Source organism: Trypanosoma rangeli (assembly GCF_003719475.1).
Source record: "Trypanosoma rangeli strain AM80 chromosome Unknown Tra_15.4_contig_00129, whole genome shotgun sequence".
Lineage (NCBI taxonomy): Eukaryota > Euglenozoa > Kinetoplastea > Trypanosomatida > Trypanosomatidae > Trypanosoma > Trypanosoma rangeli.
In genome coordinates this window covers 1-14,259 of record NW_021705874.1, presented here as the reverse complement: position 1 = coordinate 14,259, position 14,259 = coordinate 1, and the positions used below count along the sequence as shown (strand labels likewise).

General features: G+C 49.9%; 5 protein-coding genes and 2 pseudogenes across 5 annotated transcripts, besides 7 other annotated features; all 7 read left to right on the top strand.

Moving 5' to 3' along the window:
* Window positions 1-361: 361 nt before the first annotated feature.
* Window positions 362-2,737, top strand: TraAM80_04418 (uncharacterized protein; the record flags this gene model as incomplete). Its single annotated transcript, XM_029381346.1, has 1 exon — window positions 362-2,737. The coding sequence occupies one exon, from the start codon at window positions 362-364 to the stop codon at window positions 2,735-2,737; it is 2,376 nt and encodes a 791-aa protein (XP_029238768.1).
* Window positions 2,738-2,801: 64 nt separating this feature from the next.
* Window positions 2,802-2,827: a sequence feature (A-rich).
* Window positions 2,828-2,863: a microsatellite.
* A 165-nt stretch (window positions 2,864-3,028) lies between these two features.
* On the top strand, window positions 3,029-5,869 carry TraAM80_04417 (Trypanosoma vivax; the record flags this gene model as incomplete). Its single annotated transcript, XM_029381345.1, has 1 exon — window positions 3,029-5,869. One exon carries the CDS (start codon window positions 3,029-3,031, stop codon window positions 5,867-5,869), a length of 2,841 nt encoding a protein of 946 aa, XP_029238767.1.
* Window positions 5,870-5,991: 122 nt separating this feature from the next.
* Window positions 5,992-6,053: a sequence feature (A-rich).
* Window positions 5,996-6,034: a sequence feature (GA-rich).
* A 57-nt stretch (window positions 6,054-6,110) lies between the features above and the next one.
* Window positions 6,111-8,480, top strand: TraAM80_04416 (pre-mRNA-splicing factor SYF1; the record flags this gene model as incomplete). Its single annotated transcript, XM_029381344.1, has 1 exon — window positions 6,111-8,480. The coding sequence occupies one exon, from the start codon at window positions 6,111-6,113 to the stop codon at window positions 8,478-8,480; it is 2,370 nt and encodes a 789-aa protein (XP_029238766.1).
* A 233-nt stretch (window positions 8,481-8,713) lies between these two features.
* Window positions 8,714-8,733: a microsatellite.
* Window positions 8,734-8,873: 140 nt separating this feature from the next.
* On the top strand, window positions 8,874-10,193 carry TraAM80_04415 (hypothetical protein; annotated as a pseudogene).
* A 382-nt stretch (window positions 10,194-10,575) lies between these two features.
* Window positions 10,576-12,264, top strand: TraAM80_04414 (uncharacterized protein; the record flags this gene model as incomplete). The annotated part of the gene is made up of 1 exon (XM_029381343.1): window positions 10,576-12,264. The coding sequence occupies one exon, from the start codon at window positions 10,576-10,578 to the stop codon at window positions 12,262-12,264; it is 1,689 nt and encodes a 562-aa protein (XP_029238765.1).
* Window positions 12,265-12,268: 4 nt separating this feature from the next.
* Window positions 12,269-12,309: a sequence feature (A-rich).
* Window positions 12,310-12,468: 159 nt separating this feature from the next.
* TraAM80_04413 (uncharacterized protein) lies at window positions 12,469-13,500 on the top strand (the record flags this gene model as incomplete). The annotated part of the gene is made up of 1 exon (XM_029381342.1): window positions 12,469-13,500. One exon carries the CDS (start codon window positions 12,469-12,471, stop codon window positions 13,498-13,500), a length of 1,032 nt encoding a protein of 343 aa, XP_029238764.1.
* A 123-nt stretch (window positions 13,501-13,623) lies between these two features.
* Window positions 13,624-13,650: a microsatellite.
* A 125-nt stretch (window positions 13,651-13,775) lies between these two features.
* Window positions 13,776-14,256, top strand: TraAM80_04412 (hypothetical protein; annotated as a pseudogene).
* Window positions 14,257-14,259: the final 3 nt, after the last annotated feature.

Sequence of the window (14,259 nt, the reverse complement as noted above, 5' to 3'; positions counted from 1 at the left end):
TTTCTCTTGTTTTACACATGGTGGCGTAAAGAAGGGGGGAGTTTGAGAGGCAATGGGGCATCAGAATCCATCATTGGCCTCAAAAATCTCTTTTCTGGTAGGTATAACGTCTTTAGTGTATGATAAAGAAGGGTTTTATGATGGCGTGCACATTTCATTCTGTACCCATCTAGGTACTGGTGTCTAGTTGTGGGTGCCTTCAACTTTGCAGTGAATCTACAATCAATGAACATAAAAGAAGGGGTTAAGATGAAGTGTTTGCCGCAATATCAGTTTTTCTAGTTATGCTTCTTTGTCTCGCTGCAACACGTTCTTTCCCTCTATTCCTTTTTCCAACCTCTTGGGTGCCTTTTGTAGAGTGATGGAGCCTATATCCCCCAGGACCCGGGTGCCAGACGACTGGATTCATCCTGCGTTGAAGAAGCAGTTGACGGACCGTGGTCATCTGGGCAGTACACCCAAGGAATGCATTGAATTACTAGAGAGGCAACACATCAACATGAAGGGTGCGGCGGTTCGCAGGCAGAAGTTGCTCGAGGAAAAGATAAGACAACTGGAGGAGATTGATCGACACCGCGAGAACATGGCAGAGGAGATTAAAGAGGGGGAAAAACAAGTGATGAACCTGCGTTACGTCCACGACTGTCTCGGGGAACAGCTAATTGTGCAGAAAACCATAGGGAAACAGGATTTTTTGGGCTTCTCAGGCGTAGATGATCTTCAGGCTTTTTCCTGCGCTCTTGGTGTTAGTGGCATCAACACATGGGGACGAGTGATGTCATGTTTTGCGACAGATGATGAAACTAGACACCGTTTTTTTACCAGGTACGCACCCCTCTTTACAACCATGGGGGATGAACCGATGACAGCTAGGCGAGTGACAGAGCCTGTGTTTTTTGATGAGATGTGCTTGGTGGAGACGGAGGGGCGGCGTTGCATCAACCCTGCGTGCCCCTACTGGCACAGAAATCAGCTGGAACACGTGAAACTTGGCTGTATGGAACTCTTCACACGTGCCGCGATATGCATTAAAGGGCACAGCAGTATATGCGACACAGCCTCCGTGTTTGCGAATTTTTATGCGTCAGTCGAGGCAACAACAGACCTTGTGGACGCTGTAAGGCTGCACCGAGATCTTCTTAACTGCATTGCAGACTTCGGATGGGCTGCAGCGCTCTTGGGGGAAGAACCGTCCTCCACGTGGGGTGCACCGCTTTTGCCGCCGCCAAACATGCCGTTGCAGCATGTGGCGTCGCTACTACGTGATTCAAAGGAACACACTTTATGGAGACATATTCTTGAGGCAAAATCGGACCCTGTTGTCGCAGCAACAACACTCTTTAGGCAGCATGCCGATTCGCTTTCATGGCGTTGTCTCATGCGCGTTGCAGGGACGACAACAGATCGTCTGCTTTGGTTGGCAACGCGTGGGGTTGCCTTGTTTCCTACCTCACCTTTTATCCGGCTCAGTTATATTTCCGTACTGCTAAAGTCTGGCTGTGTGGTCTCGGATTGTGTGGAAGTTTGCCTCTCTTCAGCGCAGCTGCTCTCTGATCAGGCGGCAATTGCTACGTATTCTCATCAAGACACACAATGGTGCGAGGTGACAGCTCGATACATTGCATATATGATTGCCATGACATGCGTTCATGTAGCAGATGCTGACCCCGAGGCGGCGGCAGGTCTTCTTAAAGCCGTGGTGGAATTGCCGGGTCGTATTTGTCTCTTACCGCTTGCACTGCAGAATTTAACTTTGTTTTTGGTTGTTCTTCGACAGACAAAGCGATTGGAAGGGGTGAAGGTTCTCCCATTGGCCTCCATTTCTGATGTTGCATTTACACTTGGCGAGTGTTTTCCCCAGAGTTCCCAGGAGGAGTGTGGCCGGCTGCTCTCGCGGCAGTTGAGTCTACTTAACTTATGTGCCTCTGAGGGCATTGATACGGCGTTGACAGAATATATGCGATCTCATATGCATCTTTCACTCATACATGCGTTTTCCGCCGACACTCAGCTAGTTCACAAGATTCTTTTCATGTCGCCTGTGCACTCAGCGCTTGGGCTAGCAGAGATCTGGGTTGAGTACCTTCGCTTTGTGGGACAACGTGATGGGGCACTGCCTCTTATCTCGTTGGTACACAACTTATTAACGTCTTGCCACTCTCCGCTGCTGGTGGTGCGCCTTGTGCGATTCCTCCAGTTTTATGATGAGAGTGTGGAAACAATCATAGATATCTTCCTTGAGAAATTTGCGACGCATCGTGGTATTTCATTAGAAAATGTTCCTCAACTGGCAATGGCGCATCCACCAGGTATTCCTGCTGAGGAGTGGATCCCGTTTATTATATTGTATTCTCTTCGCCTGCGCCTGCCGGAGCGGTTGGAGTTGTTGCTGGGTGTACCTCTTGATTTGTACTGCGAGATGGTAGAGTTGGTCGTACTCTTGTGGCTGGAGACACTTCAGGTGGCACTGCTGCTACGTGATGATAACGTCTTTCGCCACTGTACGAGACAAGGCCTGCTGCTACTCCGTGAGCCCTTTCTTCACCAATTCAGCGCCGTCGACTGGGGTTTTGACGACATGGTTTCATATGCCCATCTGGCGACTCTCATGGTGTACAGGGCCGTTCCCCTATTTCTTGGCACGGCACACGAGCTCACTGCGCACTACCGTGGGATTGTGCTGGAGGTAGGCGGGGAGCTGCATGTGGTACATCCTTTTCTGCTCTCGGCGGAGTAGAAGAGAAAAAGTCAACCTCTTTTTTTTTTTGAGCTACTTTTCCGTCTGACTGTGTGCATGTCAGTTTGATGTTCCTGTTGCTTATTATTATTGTTTTGTTTTGTTTTTTGTTTTTGTTTGTTTGTTGAGACCTAAAGCATCTTGCGTGGGGTGTCTCCGTGTTATGGTCCCTGCTGTTTGCTTCCTTTCTTTGACGTGCCGTTCCCGGCTTTGGCTTTCTGCTTTCCCTGCATGAAGCATTAGGACACGGCGCGCGGTGCAGCCCTGGACATGACGAATAACCGGTCCCGTATGGCCTATCAAATGGGAGAGCCTGTTATATGTGCAGTCTACCCAACGTGTGTTTTTTTTTGCTGGGACCCCCCACGCCCTGCAACTGCGGCGATAGAGGCTAATCGCTCACTCTCATGGACCTACGAGGTGGAGTGGGTAACAAGCCACAACCCAAACAAAAAACACTCTTCAGGAGCAACGCCGTATTGCCACGCTGTCATTGAAGTAATTTATCCTAACGAAGTTATGAACATCCGCGTTGTTGCCCGTGCCAATGTTTCGGCCGACGTCGTCGCATACAGTTCCACAAGCTGTACAATGAACGCTGGCGTGACGATTGCAATGCCTTGGCTGCATAAAAAATCCATGGAATGCCGTTGCATATTTGATGGTCTTCTTTTCTCAACGAATGGGGCGCAGTGCATCGAGGCAATTCCAGATGAATTGGATTATGTTAAGGCGACAATAGCGTCTGTGTATATGCTTGAGTCTAGTTTTGCGTGCATTATTGTAAAGGCTGTTTACGGTGACCCGCCTCTGCCAATTACCACTTCAGCTGTGTACTACTTTGTTGTGTGCTCCAAGGCTCTTGTGAGGCAACGGGAGAGACTGCGTCACTCGGGTATTCAAGAGTTGTTGGAAAAAGGGGAGGCGTCTGCGGTCTTCTGTGGTATTGGTGAGATGGGGTCCTCCGCCACGTTGGCGGCGCATATATTTATAGCGTCTATTCCCGACTCGCTTAACAGGCTGCGAGCGCGTGTCTTTTGTATTGCGTATGGGACACCTAGGCGTATGTTTTTTGAGGATTCTTTGGTTCTCGCCTCCACCCTGGCATTCAGCGGTAACTTTTTGTACTACACAGGCCTCTTGGAGGCTCCTGACCCCTCGAGTGGCTACAAAAATAGGCCGCCCCCGCCGCAGGTCATCAAGGGGAAGGAAGCCGTAAATGACACGGCTCTGCGCTTCAATGCACCACTTGGCGTGCGATGTGGACCTCTTCTGGATTTGCAAGAGGGGCGCCGCTACTTACGCACGCGTTGCTCTGGTTTGGAGACGCTAAGCGAGGAGGAGTGTCACGAACACCTTGATGTTTCGCAGCAACTTCGCATTTTGAGTCACCTGCTTCTTCCGGGAGGCGAGGCGGTGTTGTTGCCTGCTATCAAAGCGGTGGAGCACACGGTGGAGGACGGCGTCGTGGTGTGCCTCCACATTACTGGCGCTAACCTGCAGTACCGGCCACAGATCTGTGTGTCTTCGCACGGTGGCTGGCCCACGCAGGTCTCCGTTACACATGTGAGTCCGCGGCAAATAAACGCCACATTTTCGTTGGTGGCGATGCTTAGCGTGGAGTCGTCTAAGCGACTGAAGCCTCTGCGACGGTTGCGAGTCGATTTTGCGTTTCTCACGGACATTGGACATACCTCCTACGTGAATTACACCATCGATGTTCCTGAGGATGTCGCTGAGTTAATATTTCTTGAAAATAGAAGCGAAATCCCTCACTCGTGGATTTTTTCACAACCGATGAACCTCATTAATAACGCCATCGTTATTGAACCACTTCTTACAACCCCAATGACGAAGGAGCCACGCAAGTTTGAACTGGTGCGACAAGCTTCCACTGAGATACTCGAGGCTCTTTATAGCATTGGCGAAATAGGGAGTTACTACGTAATAAAGAAGCAAAATGTCGGTTTGTTAAGCTTTGTAGCTAATGTGGCAGCAAAGGTGTCTACCTCAAGCATGACGTCTCAATCAATGACTCCAATGACTATTGAGGCCCCACTTACGAGGGAGAGAGTCTTTGAGAGAAAACTGGGGGAATATATCAACAGCAAAAAGCGGGCTGTTTCCAGTTTACTTTCTAGCCTTGCAACATGGAAGCAGCGACTTCATCGAGGTCTACCTTGGATGTGTGATACAAATTACAGGGACAAGCTATGCTATTTGTTGAGCGTGTTTGAACAGACGCGTCCTGCGCCTGATACCTCCCTCGTTTCATTGGAGATTTCTCTCTTCACATTTGTCCTGCGCTTTCTTCGGAACACGTGTGGTGTGGAAAATCTACAACACCTCATAAGTCTTCACCACTACATGAGCTTTGAAAAATTTTACCAGCTTGTGTATCCCGTATTTCTGGCCTCTACCCCAACACTGGAAAATGCTGCTTTTGTGATTGTACTGGAGTCTGCCGCGCTGTGGGCGGTCTGTCTGATTTTCCACCTTCGCTGCTCGTATCTGTTTAAACATCTGATTGCCGTGACAGGGTGCAGTGGATGTGGCTGTACAACTATTTGCAACGCCCTCGCACGCCTATGCATGGAGCAGGACTACAGCTTCCGAAACAGTCAGCGTGTGAGAAATATTTTGATTTGCCATTCGGTGGAAAATGAGCTGGATGATTTGAAGGAAGTTCTTCTGCTTGGTGTAAGTGTCACGGTTGTTGTGGTCGGTGAGTTTGCGGACATCAAAGGCATGGGGTATAAAGCGATATGGGGCTCAATCCGTCGCTCGGTGCGTAACGCCGAAAACCAGCGAATTTACGCTTTCATTTCAAAGGTTGACGAACTGGTGGGTTTATGCAGCGGCCGCGGCAGTGAGCTTGACAAGGGCGTCGATCTGGTAGCCGTGCTACGTGACACTGCACTGGCGTCGGTGTCAGCAGGAGGAGCTGGGAGAGATGTGCCGAAGCACCTTGTTGCGGTTTCCTTTGCGCCATCTGTGTCGTTTCTCAAGTCATCACGCTTTCTTCAGCTAAATGGTGTGTCTGCCGAGGCCTTTGCAGAAAGGCTTTTAACAGTTTCCTTGGGGGAACTTCGTCGGATTCTCTTGCGTGTTCGAAAACGTAGTCATCATTAACACCTTTTCTCACGTATGCCTATTTGCTCCTTTTTTTTTTTCTCCCAGTCCATGTTCTGCTTGTTGCGTGTGGATGCGTGAATATTATCCTCTTGCTTCTTTGCGCATGCTGGCTGCCTTTTTTTTTCTCTCTCTTTTTCTTTCTCTCGTCCTCTCTCACTCTCTGTGTCGTTGCCTTTCCTTTGGTTTCCTCTGCTTTCTTGTTGTGGTTTTCGCCGGGGTCTTTAGAATAGTTTAACTGATGGGGTCAGTTCCTGCAGAGTCTCTTGAACTGGAGGTGCTGCGTGCCCCGACGTCCGTGAAGACCTGGCTGCGGCTTATTCACGCTATTCAGGGCGCCGAGTTTGAGAGTAAGGCCGCAAAGGCCAACGCCACAAACGTCGCCTACGAACGTGCCATCAGAGCAAATGCATTTTCATATAAACTCTGGGTGAGCTACATTGCGTACCGCTACGAAAATACAAAGGAGCTCTCCTCATGGCATGAGTGGTTTCGAGCGCTACGAAGCATTTATGACCGGGCCGTTGACAAGTTGCCTATGATGCCACTGCTTTGGGTGTCTTTTTTGCAGTTTCTGATGGATGCGGCAGTGCCCCCGCGTTTGACCCTCGTCAGGCACACCATTCTTCGGGCACTGAGGGCTCTTCCAGTGACACAGCATCATCGTGTGTGGAGGCTCGCAAAACGCTGGACGCAGCTACCCTACGTACCCACCGAGACGGCACAATACCTGTGGAGGTTGCATCTCTTGCTCGACCCACGTGCCTCAAATCAAAGAGATTACTTCCTTATGTTGTGGGAAAAGGGGAACCCAGGTGAGTTTCTCACAGAGTGTGCAGTATTTATCCTCGATGGCCATCCACACGAAGAACTCTTGCGAGACACAACCTTCTGGGAGACAGTACGCCTCGCTCTTGAAACGAAGGATCTGCGCTTTGTCGGCGACTTTGTACAGATAGAAAAACTGGTGGAGGTGGCGGCAGAGCATTGTGCATCTCCATCCGAATTAAACATCTCACACACTGTGTTCTTGGCTGGCCAAGGAGAGTTTGAAAAGGCCCGAGCAGCGCTTTGGGCACTTCTTGAAAACGCGGGTGATACCGGGATTTTTTCCCGAGTCTTTAGCATGGCTGTGGCTTTTGAAGATCAGATCATTGACTCCCTAGCGATGAATTCGTCTATTCAAATGTGCACTGCCGCAGAATATGATCAAATCGCAAGAAAACTCTGCGGTGGCACGCATGATCCTTTACATCACCTGCTTCGCCTCACTCAGCAGCACGCACTTCTACTAAATGAAGTTCAGCTTAGAGAAAATCGTTGGGACACCACTATGTGGCTTAAGCGCGTTGAATTGCTGCAAGAAATGGTGTGTGATAATCGCGCCTCCCGTAAGGATGTGGTTGCGCTCTATCGACAGGCCATTGCACAGTGCACCTCCGGGATTCAAGTGGTGGATGTGGAGGTGGCGCAGTTGTTTGAATCCTATGCGTGTTATCTTTGGGACACCGAGCCCAGGAAGGATGCCATTGCTCTTTTAAAGGATGCCGCCTGGCATCTTTCCTTTTCTTCAACCACTGGTAACCTGTTTTTGGTGGGGTTGTTTGTTGAATTTATGCTTCTTTCCTCCACTCGAGCGGATTGCTTGCGTGAACTTCTCTCAAATCTTCAGGCAGCTGAGGCAACCAACGTCATTCGATCCAGGGGACTGATTACAGGTACGGTGGTAACAGTTTTACAAGAGGACCCTCGTGCATGGATGTTGGCTGTGGATGTTGCTTTTGATGAGTCCCCAGAAACTCTAGGGCACGTTATCGACTTGTATAATAATTCAGCTGCTTACTCAGCGGAGGGTGCCTGTTATGTGGCTGGTCGACTTTGGCACAGTGGCTGCACGCATGAAGCGTTTCGTGAGTTTGAGCGGGCTCTGGTTGCACTAAAGAGCACGCCGCTGGCAATGTTGTATGTTCTGCAACAGTACTTAAGCTGTTTGTGTCTGTCCCTTGGGGAGAAATTGCCGCTTCACCGTCTTCGTGAGCTTACGCGACTGGGTTTGGAGGTAGTTCCGCTCACTCTGCATTCATGCCCCACCTCCTCGGTGGAGTACCTCCTTAATTGTGCTGCTTTGGAGTCTCGCTTGGGGCTCTCTGGCACTGCTGTTAAGGTCGTGCAAGACTGCCTTGATGTGGTTCAACGACGTGGGGGTGTTGCGGATGATTTTTTGCTGTGCCTTGTAGATACCGTTCTGGATGTCACCCTGACACTTCAAGGGAGCCAGGTGTTTCGTCAGTACTGCGCCAAACTGCTTCAACGGTCACATCTAAGCCCTTCATTTGTTCAACGGGTGGCGCTCTGGTGGGCGGCAGTGGAGAAGCGCACAGACAACGTGGAAACGGCGCATACAGTTATGGATGCCTGCTGTAAGCTGCAGGATCCCAACAGTAGCCACGGTTGTGTCTTCTGGAGTCTGTGGGAATCTATTTGCACCACGGTGAGCCAGTTTGAGGAGGTAAATAAGCGCAGGCAGCAGGTTGCCCTGCAGTATGCAGATAACTCGGCTCCAGCGGCTGAGGCTTCGGTGGCACCCAGGGCAACAAAAACATCGGCGTGAGTACGGAGAGCGGGGAGGGTGACGCTAGGGCATACTTTTTTCGGACCGTGTATTTCCTCATCGTGTAATGAACGAAACTGTGAAGCATTTAAACGTGGAAGGGCAACAGAGACAAAAAAAAAAAGGGAAGAAAGAAAGGTGCAGCCTGATTGGAGAGGATCATCATAATGATGGCCTCTTGTTGTTGCTGTTTTCTTTTGGATGCACGTCTGTCTTTACCACCACTCTTCCTTAAAAAAAAAAAAAAAAAAAACTGTGCTGTTTGCTTGGCGATACAAAGCGCAATTGCGTAGGAAGTCATCGTGCTTCTGGCCGGCATCATTTTTTTTTCTTTTCTGTTGTTGTAGTTTTACCTCTCATGTTTGTATACGTGACGCGAAAGGAATTGACGAAATGAGGCGACGATGAGTGTTGCTCACCTTTGCCTTTATTGCATGTCTTCTTGTTTGGGAACTACAGTCATATAGCGAGGAGGATCTCTCGCGTGTACCGCGGCGTGCTCCTGCGACGGTGGTGGAGTCTGCGTTGAGCCGGCATGCCAAAGCAGTCAATTTTATGGGTGTCGTGTCACGCTTGTGTGAGCAACTCTGCACGGCTGCGAGGACGCCGTCATTTTGCGATCGTGAGCGTTGCTTGCAAGTGCGCGGCAGTGTCTGCTTTGATTTCTCGTAGACACCGTTCATGGATGTGCAAGACGAGGTGAAAACTGTCGATGTGGTGTACATCGCCACTGGGGAGCGCTTTTATGGTCCTGGGGGGTAGTCGCACGTTTTGAATTCTATTCGGCAATGGCAGTGCTTTCATTCGCCTAGGGAATTGCGGGTATTTTTGGTGCTTGATGACGCCTGCGTGGAGGATCCACGCATCGTCGTCGCCTTCCGTGAGCTACTGAGTATTACATTGATTTCCAGGAGTCGTGTTATGACGTCTCGGCTGAAGCGATATTGCAGTGTGTTTTGCATTCAGGGCTTTATGCGCCCTGGTGGGAACCGCTCAACAAGAAAAAAACAGCTTAATAAGCTTGTGATGGAGCGTTTTTTTTTTTTTTGCTTTGGCTGCTGCCATGCGACAGCTTCGACTACGCCACGTGCTACATCTGGAGAACGATAACATGATTTATGCTGAAACGAGGGGAATTGCCCGCGCGATTGCTCGATGTGGTTACAGAATGGCCAGCACAGCAGCCTCCGTCGACCGTTTCGTTTCTGGAGTTGTGTACGCAAAGGATGCGGGGTCCGTTGAACACTTTACCGACTATGTGAATGATTTTTTGAGTTGCGGGAAGAGGTTTGGCGTTGCGGTGAGCCGAGAGGTGACGCGGAGGAAGCACCCGTACGCAAATGACATGACATGACATAATGAACTATTATCAGATTTTTGGTCCTTCCTACATGGGCGAGCTTCCGGCGTGGATGCATGCAGCGGACGAGAATTGTATTGTTAAAAGCTTAAAAGAGATGGGATTGCTGCCTTACTTGTTTGACGCGGCCTCCTTCGGGCAGTGGTATAGCTTTGCTGCCCTCAACGGAACACTTCTGCCCCCCTGCGAGGATCTGAAAGGCAACGAGGCAACTCTACTTGGATGTCACATCACCGCCTCCGCTCACATGGATGAAGGCGGGGGAGAATCACATTTTACTCCGCAATAGAATGTGATTCTCCTCGTCTCTCTGCACATTCACGTGAAGAACGTGAAGAACTTCTCTTCGCGATGATGATTGTGCCGTTTTTTTTATTTTGTTTTCCTCTCATGTAGTTATCAAATTGGTTTGTTGGCCCGTACTTCGGTCACAAGGGGAGGCAGGGTTGAAAAAGAGCCCTGACTGCCGAATTAGTGGGGCTTTAGGGGTGAAGCAATATGAAGCGCAACCTCCTTCCCCCACAGCCACAGAGGAACATTGTGGAGCTCCCATCTTTATTCTTTGTTGCCGATGTTCCAACAAAGCGGGGAAGAATGCGTTGAATGCTATTTGAGTGGCTGCAGCCATTGATATCATCTTCTTTGAGTTGTTCTCCTTGACTTTGCTTTTGCCCCCTCCTCTCTCTCTCTGTGACTGTGCTCGTGTGCCTGGCTTTTTTTTTTTTTCAATTCGTCATGCGTCTTGCGCCTTTGTGTCTGGAATCCTGCATTGGCGCTTACAAGACAAAAATGATTGGCGTCAAAGTTTTTGAGTTGCATACCGGCCCGCGCACGGTGGAGCGAGTGCAGCTTGAGAAGAAGGGCACGCTCGCCGCCCAGCTTTCCACACTTTCGGTGGCGATTGGCAAGCCGATAGGAATATCTTCTGCTGCGTTCCACACAGTGAGAGGAAATGCCATTGACAAGGAACCGCTTGCCACGGATGTGCCTTTGGATACCATTGGAATCACAGACGATAGTTTTCTTGTCATTTGGTTAAAAAAAACAAATATGACGCCTCAAGATGAGCCACAAAAGGAGGTGCAAGGGTCAGATGTAGATGGCTGCGCATTTTCGCATGTTGTATCAAATGCTCCCATGAGTGAGACGCCCTTGCCGGGGATGGGTTTAGTGAGCGCACGCACACTGACAGGTCCGATGGAAGAAGCTACGACTTCCATCACACCACCCGCTGTCACCTCACAGCCTGTACTAACCGGGACTGCCAGCACGGACGGAGCCAATAGCGAGTGGGTGCTTTTGCTTCTGCGTGAGGTGGAAAATGCGAAGCAAAAGATGGACTTTTTCTGGGAGAGGTGTACAGCTGAGCTGGAGCGTGACAACTCTACGTTGGAAAAGGAGCATCTCCTGACGGTACTGGGATCCATAACAAGACTGACAGAGCAACAGCAGGTTGTGGAAATTGCAATAGCATCGCTGCAAGAGCAGACAGGGAATCGAGTCCGGGTGGCATCGGTGCTTGTTTCAATTTGTGAGGTTTATGCGAATATATTGAAGGAGTTGGCAGCGACGCGTCAGCAGGAGCGTACAGGTGTGCAGGATAATGTTGCAGCAATCATGCAGCTTCAAGGGAAAATTCAGGAGAATGTCCGCTCTCTGTTACCTGCAACCCCTTCGAAGGCGTCTATTCAACGCCCCGTAGCCGCTGCAAGCTACGTGAAGGAGGCCTCCCGTCTTTCAGCTTCTTCCTATACAATTTCAAAGGAGGAATATGCCTTGCATGAGAGTTTGCTTCAGCAATTTTTTTCTGCTGTGGGACATGTCACAGTTACGGGAAGTGAGTTGTTGACTCACTTCGATAATCTTGGCGATCTTTACGCCGCTGTATCAGTACGGTACAACTTGCAGCATAGCCTTATGCAAGAGGCGGTGCGGAGGTGTTTGCAGTTGCATCTACCACCTTTGGCTCCTGCGACACCCATTGTTTGTTACCTGCACAATGGTCGGGAGGTGGAGTACGTGGAAACTATTGTACTCCACTCGCTTGGCTTGAATTTGCGTCCGCCGCACTTGTGGATTGAGGTTGCACTTCCTCCTGATGTAGAGAATTGCTGCCGCACGTACTACTATTCTTCACTGGTAGGCCTCAGTCAACGTGAGAAGCCAACATGTTTGCAGTCGGTGCAGAGGGACGTATGCCGCTTTTCTGAGCTAAAGAGTGTTTGCCCCCGACTCAGTCTACGTAATCCGCAATGGATGGAACACGATAACCACACACATGCAAGGCTGCGTCGAAGCAAACTCGCAGCCGCCCTCCTCTCCCGTCGACCGGATCTTCTAGTAAACATGGATGCCGTCCTAGGGTCGTACACGGGAAGGGAAGAGACACTCTGGAAGTTGCTTACTGCGGGAGTTGATAGCTAGGCTCTTTGTTATCGTTGTTTGTTTGTGTGTATGTTTTTTTTTTTGGTGCCTGCATCTGTTCACATTTTCAGTGTAGTTGCGTTTTTGGCATGGCTGTTGTGTTGTTGCTGGTATTCTACGGGTGGGAGGGCTGCGATGGTTACGGCTTCCGTATTTTGTTCGTGTTGTTATTGCTGGTATGTTTGTTCTTTCTGTAGACTACAAATGCGGTGGGCCTTGACAAGGCACCGCATTAAGCCCCCCGAGCTACTACGGGCACTTCACAGATATCGGCAAGTAATTTCTGCTCAAAGTGCGTTGTGGCTCTCCAGGACGCAGGCACGGGCCTATTACCGGCTGCAGTGCCATGGAGGCATCTCTGTCAAGGCAGATCTTTTTGGCGAGCGCAACATCTTTTACCTTATGGAGTACACTTCGCGTGAACGGAAAACACTTCTCATGATGCAGCCGCTTCCAGTGAAAAATGTGAACAGATGGATGCTGCTGACAACCTCCGCCTCTGGATCCCTGAGCTGGACTGCAGCCACACTGGACCAGTACGCCCACGCCTCTCTTTTTGCTTCTGGAGAAAATATATTTGAGACGGTGTTGCTTGTGGACGCAAAGGTTGCGGTTCCATCCTCACCGTCACAGTCCGCCTTTGTTTTAAACGCCCAGGAGACATCTAATCCCTTTCTTATTGATGACTCACTTCATCACACACATTTTGCGACAGGTGCACCATTTTCCCACGTCGTGGGAAGTTCACTTTCGACGCTTTGGTCACAATTCAGGTACACCTCCTTAAAGTGGCTCCCCGAAAGTGGCATGAACGATATCAAAGGCGGCATTTCCGTCTTATCGGGACAAACACCGCACCGAGTCTTTCATTTTGAGCCTGTGGATTTAGTCCATTTACGCCAAACATCTCATGAGTATCAACAGGCAACTCTGCATTCAACCCCACGTTGGGCACTTTTACGTTCCTTAAAAGAAACACTTATATTCTCTGAAGGACGTTGGCTTACGTGGCGCGAGATGAATTTGGACGAGGATCTAAAAACAAGACGCGACAGAGTAACTACAGACATGTTGAGGGCACCGCATCTACCATTTTCGTTTAACACTCTATCCGCAGGGCTTCCGTACCAGCTTTGGTGTCCTTGTGATCACACTTTTATTTACACGGGCCTTCCAAGACGCCGATATATTGTTTATACAATGTTTTTCTACAACTCTTCACAACTTGGAGCTTAACCCTACTCTACACTTGCGAGCAATTTCTCGTTCGCCTTTGTGAGTCGTTATATAAATGCTTTCAGCTGGGTTTCCAAGCGCCATTTCAGCGTTCTTATTTTGCCCTTTTACGATATACACCTTTCTCTCTCTCTCTCTCTCTCTCTCTCTTTCGTTGCGGCTGCGTGGAGTCGTGTCTCTGCCTGTTTTTTTTTAAATAATTTCATTCTCCCTTTTGACTGCTGGTTGAGTATTGTGCTGCAGCTCAGCTCAAGTTAACCACTATGAAGGAAAACATGTCTGAGAGACGCGAGGGAGAATCTCACGCCACCGAGGAGCCCCCGCGCAGCGCCGAAGGGTGGAAGGAGCACCGTAGCGGCCATGGTGGACGCTTGCAAGCTCTATCGAGGATGCCCGTAATGTGCGGGTTGGCCAAATCAATATAATTTTGCTGAACGACTTCCTTTGGCAGTACGTTGGCCCCAACAGAGCGGTGGGTGAAGACCAAAATGTGGTGATGGAGGTGTTTGTGCGTGGGCCAGACAGGTACGTTACAGAGCAGAGGCGTCGTGAGGGAAAATCCTCGATTCCACCAGGGTATCAGCTTTTGGAAGATGCACGCAAGCTTACGGAGCGCGTGGTGGGCACGCTCCGAGACTGGAAGGAGTTTACAGATAATGAGTATTGTCTCTGCTATTACACGGACAAAACTGAAGGCAGCTCTTCAACTAGCGTAGGAGGAAGGGGCAACACGGGAAACTGAAATACGCCCCAGAGGAC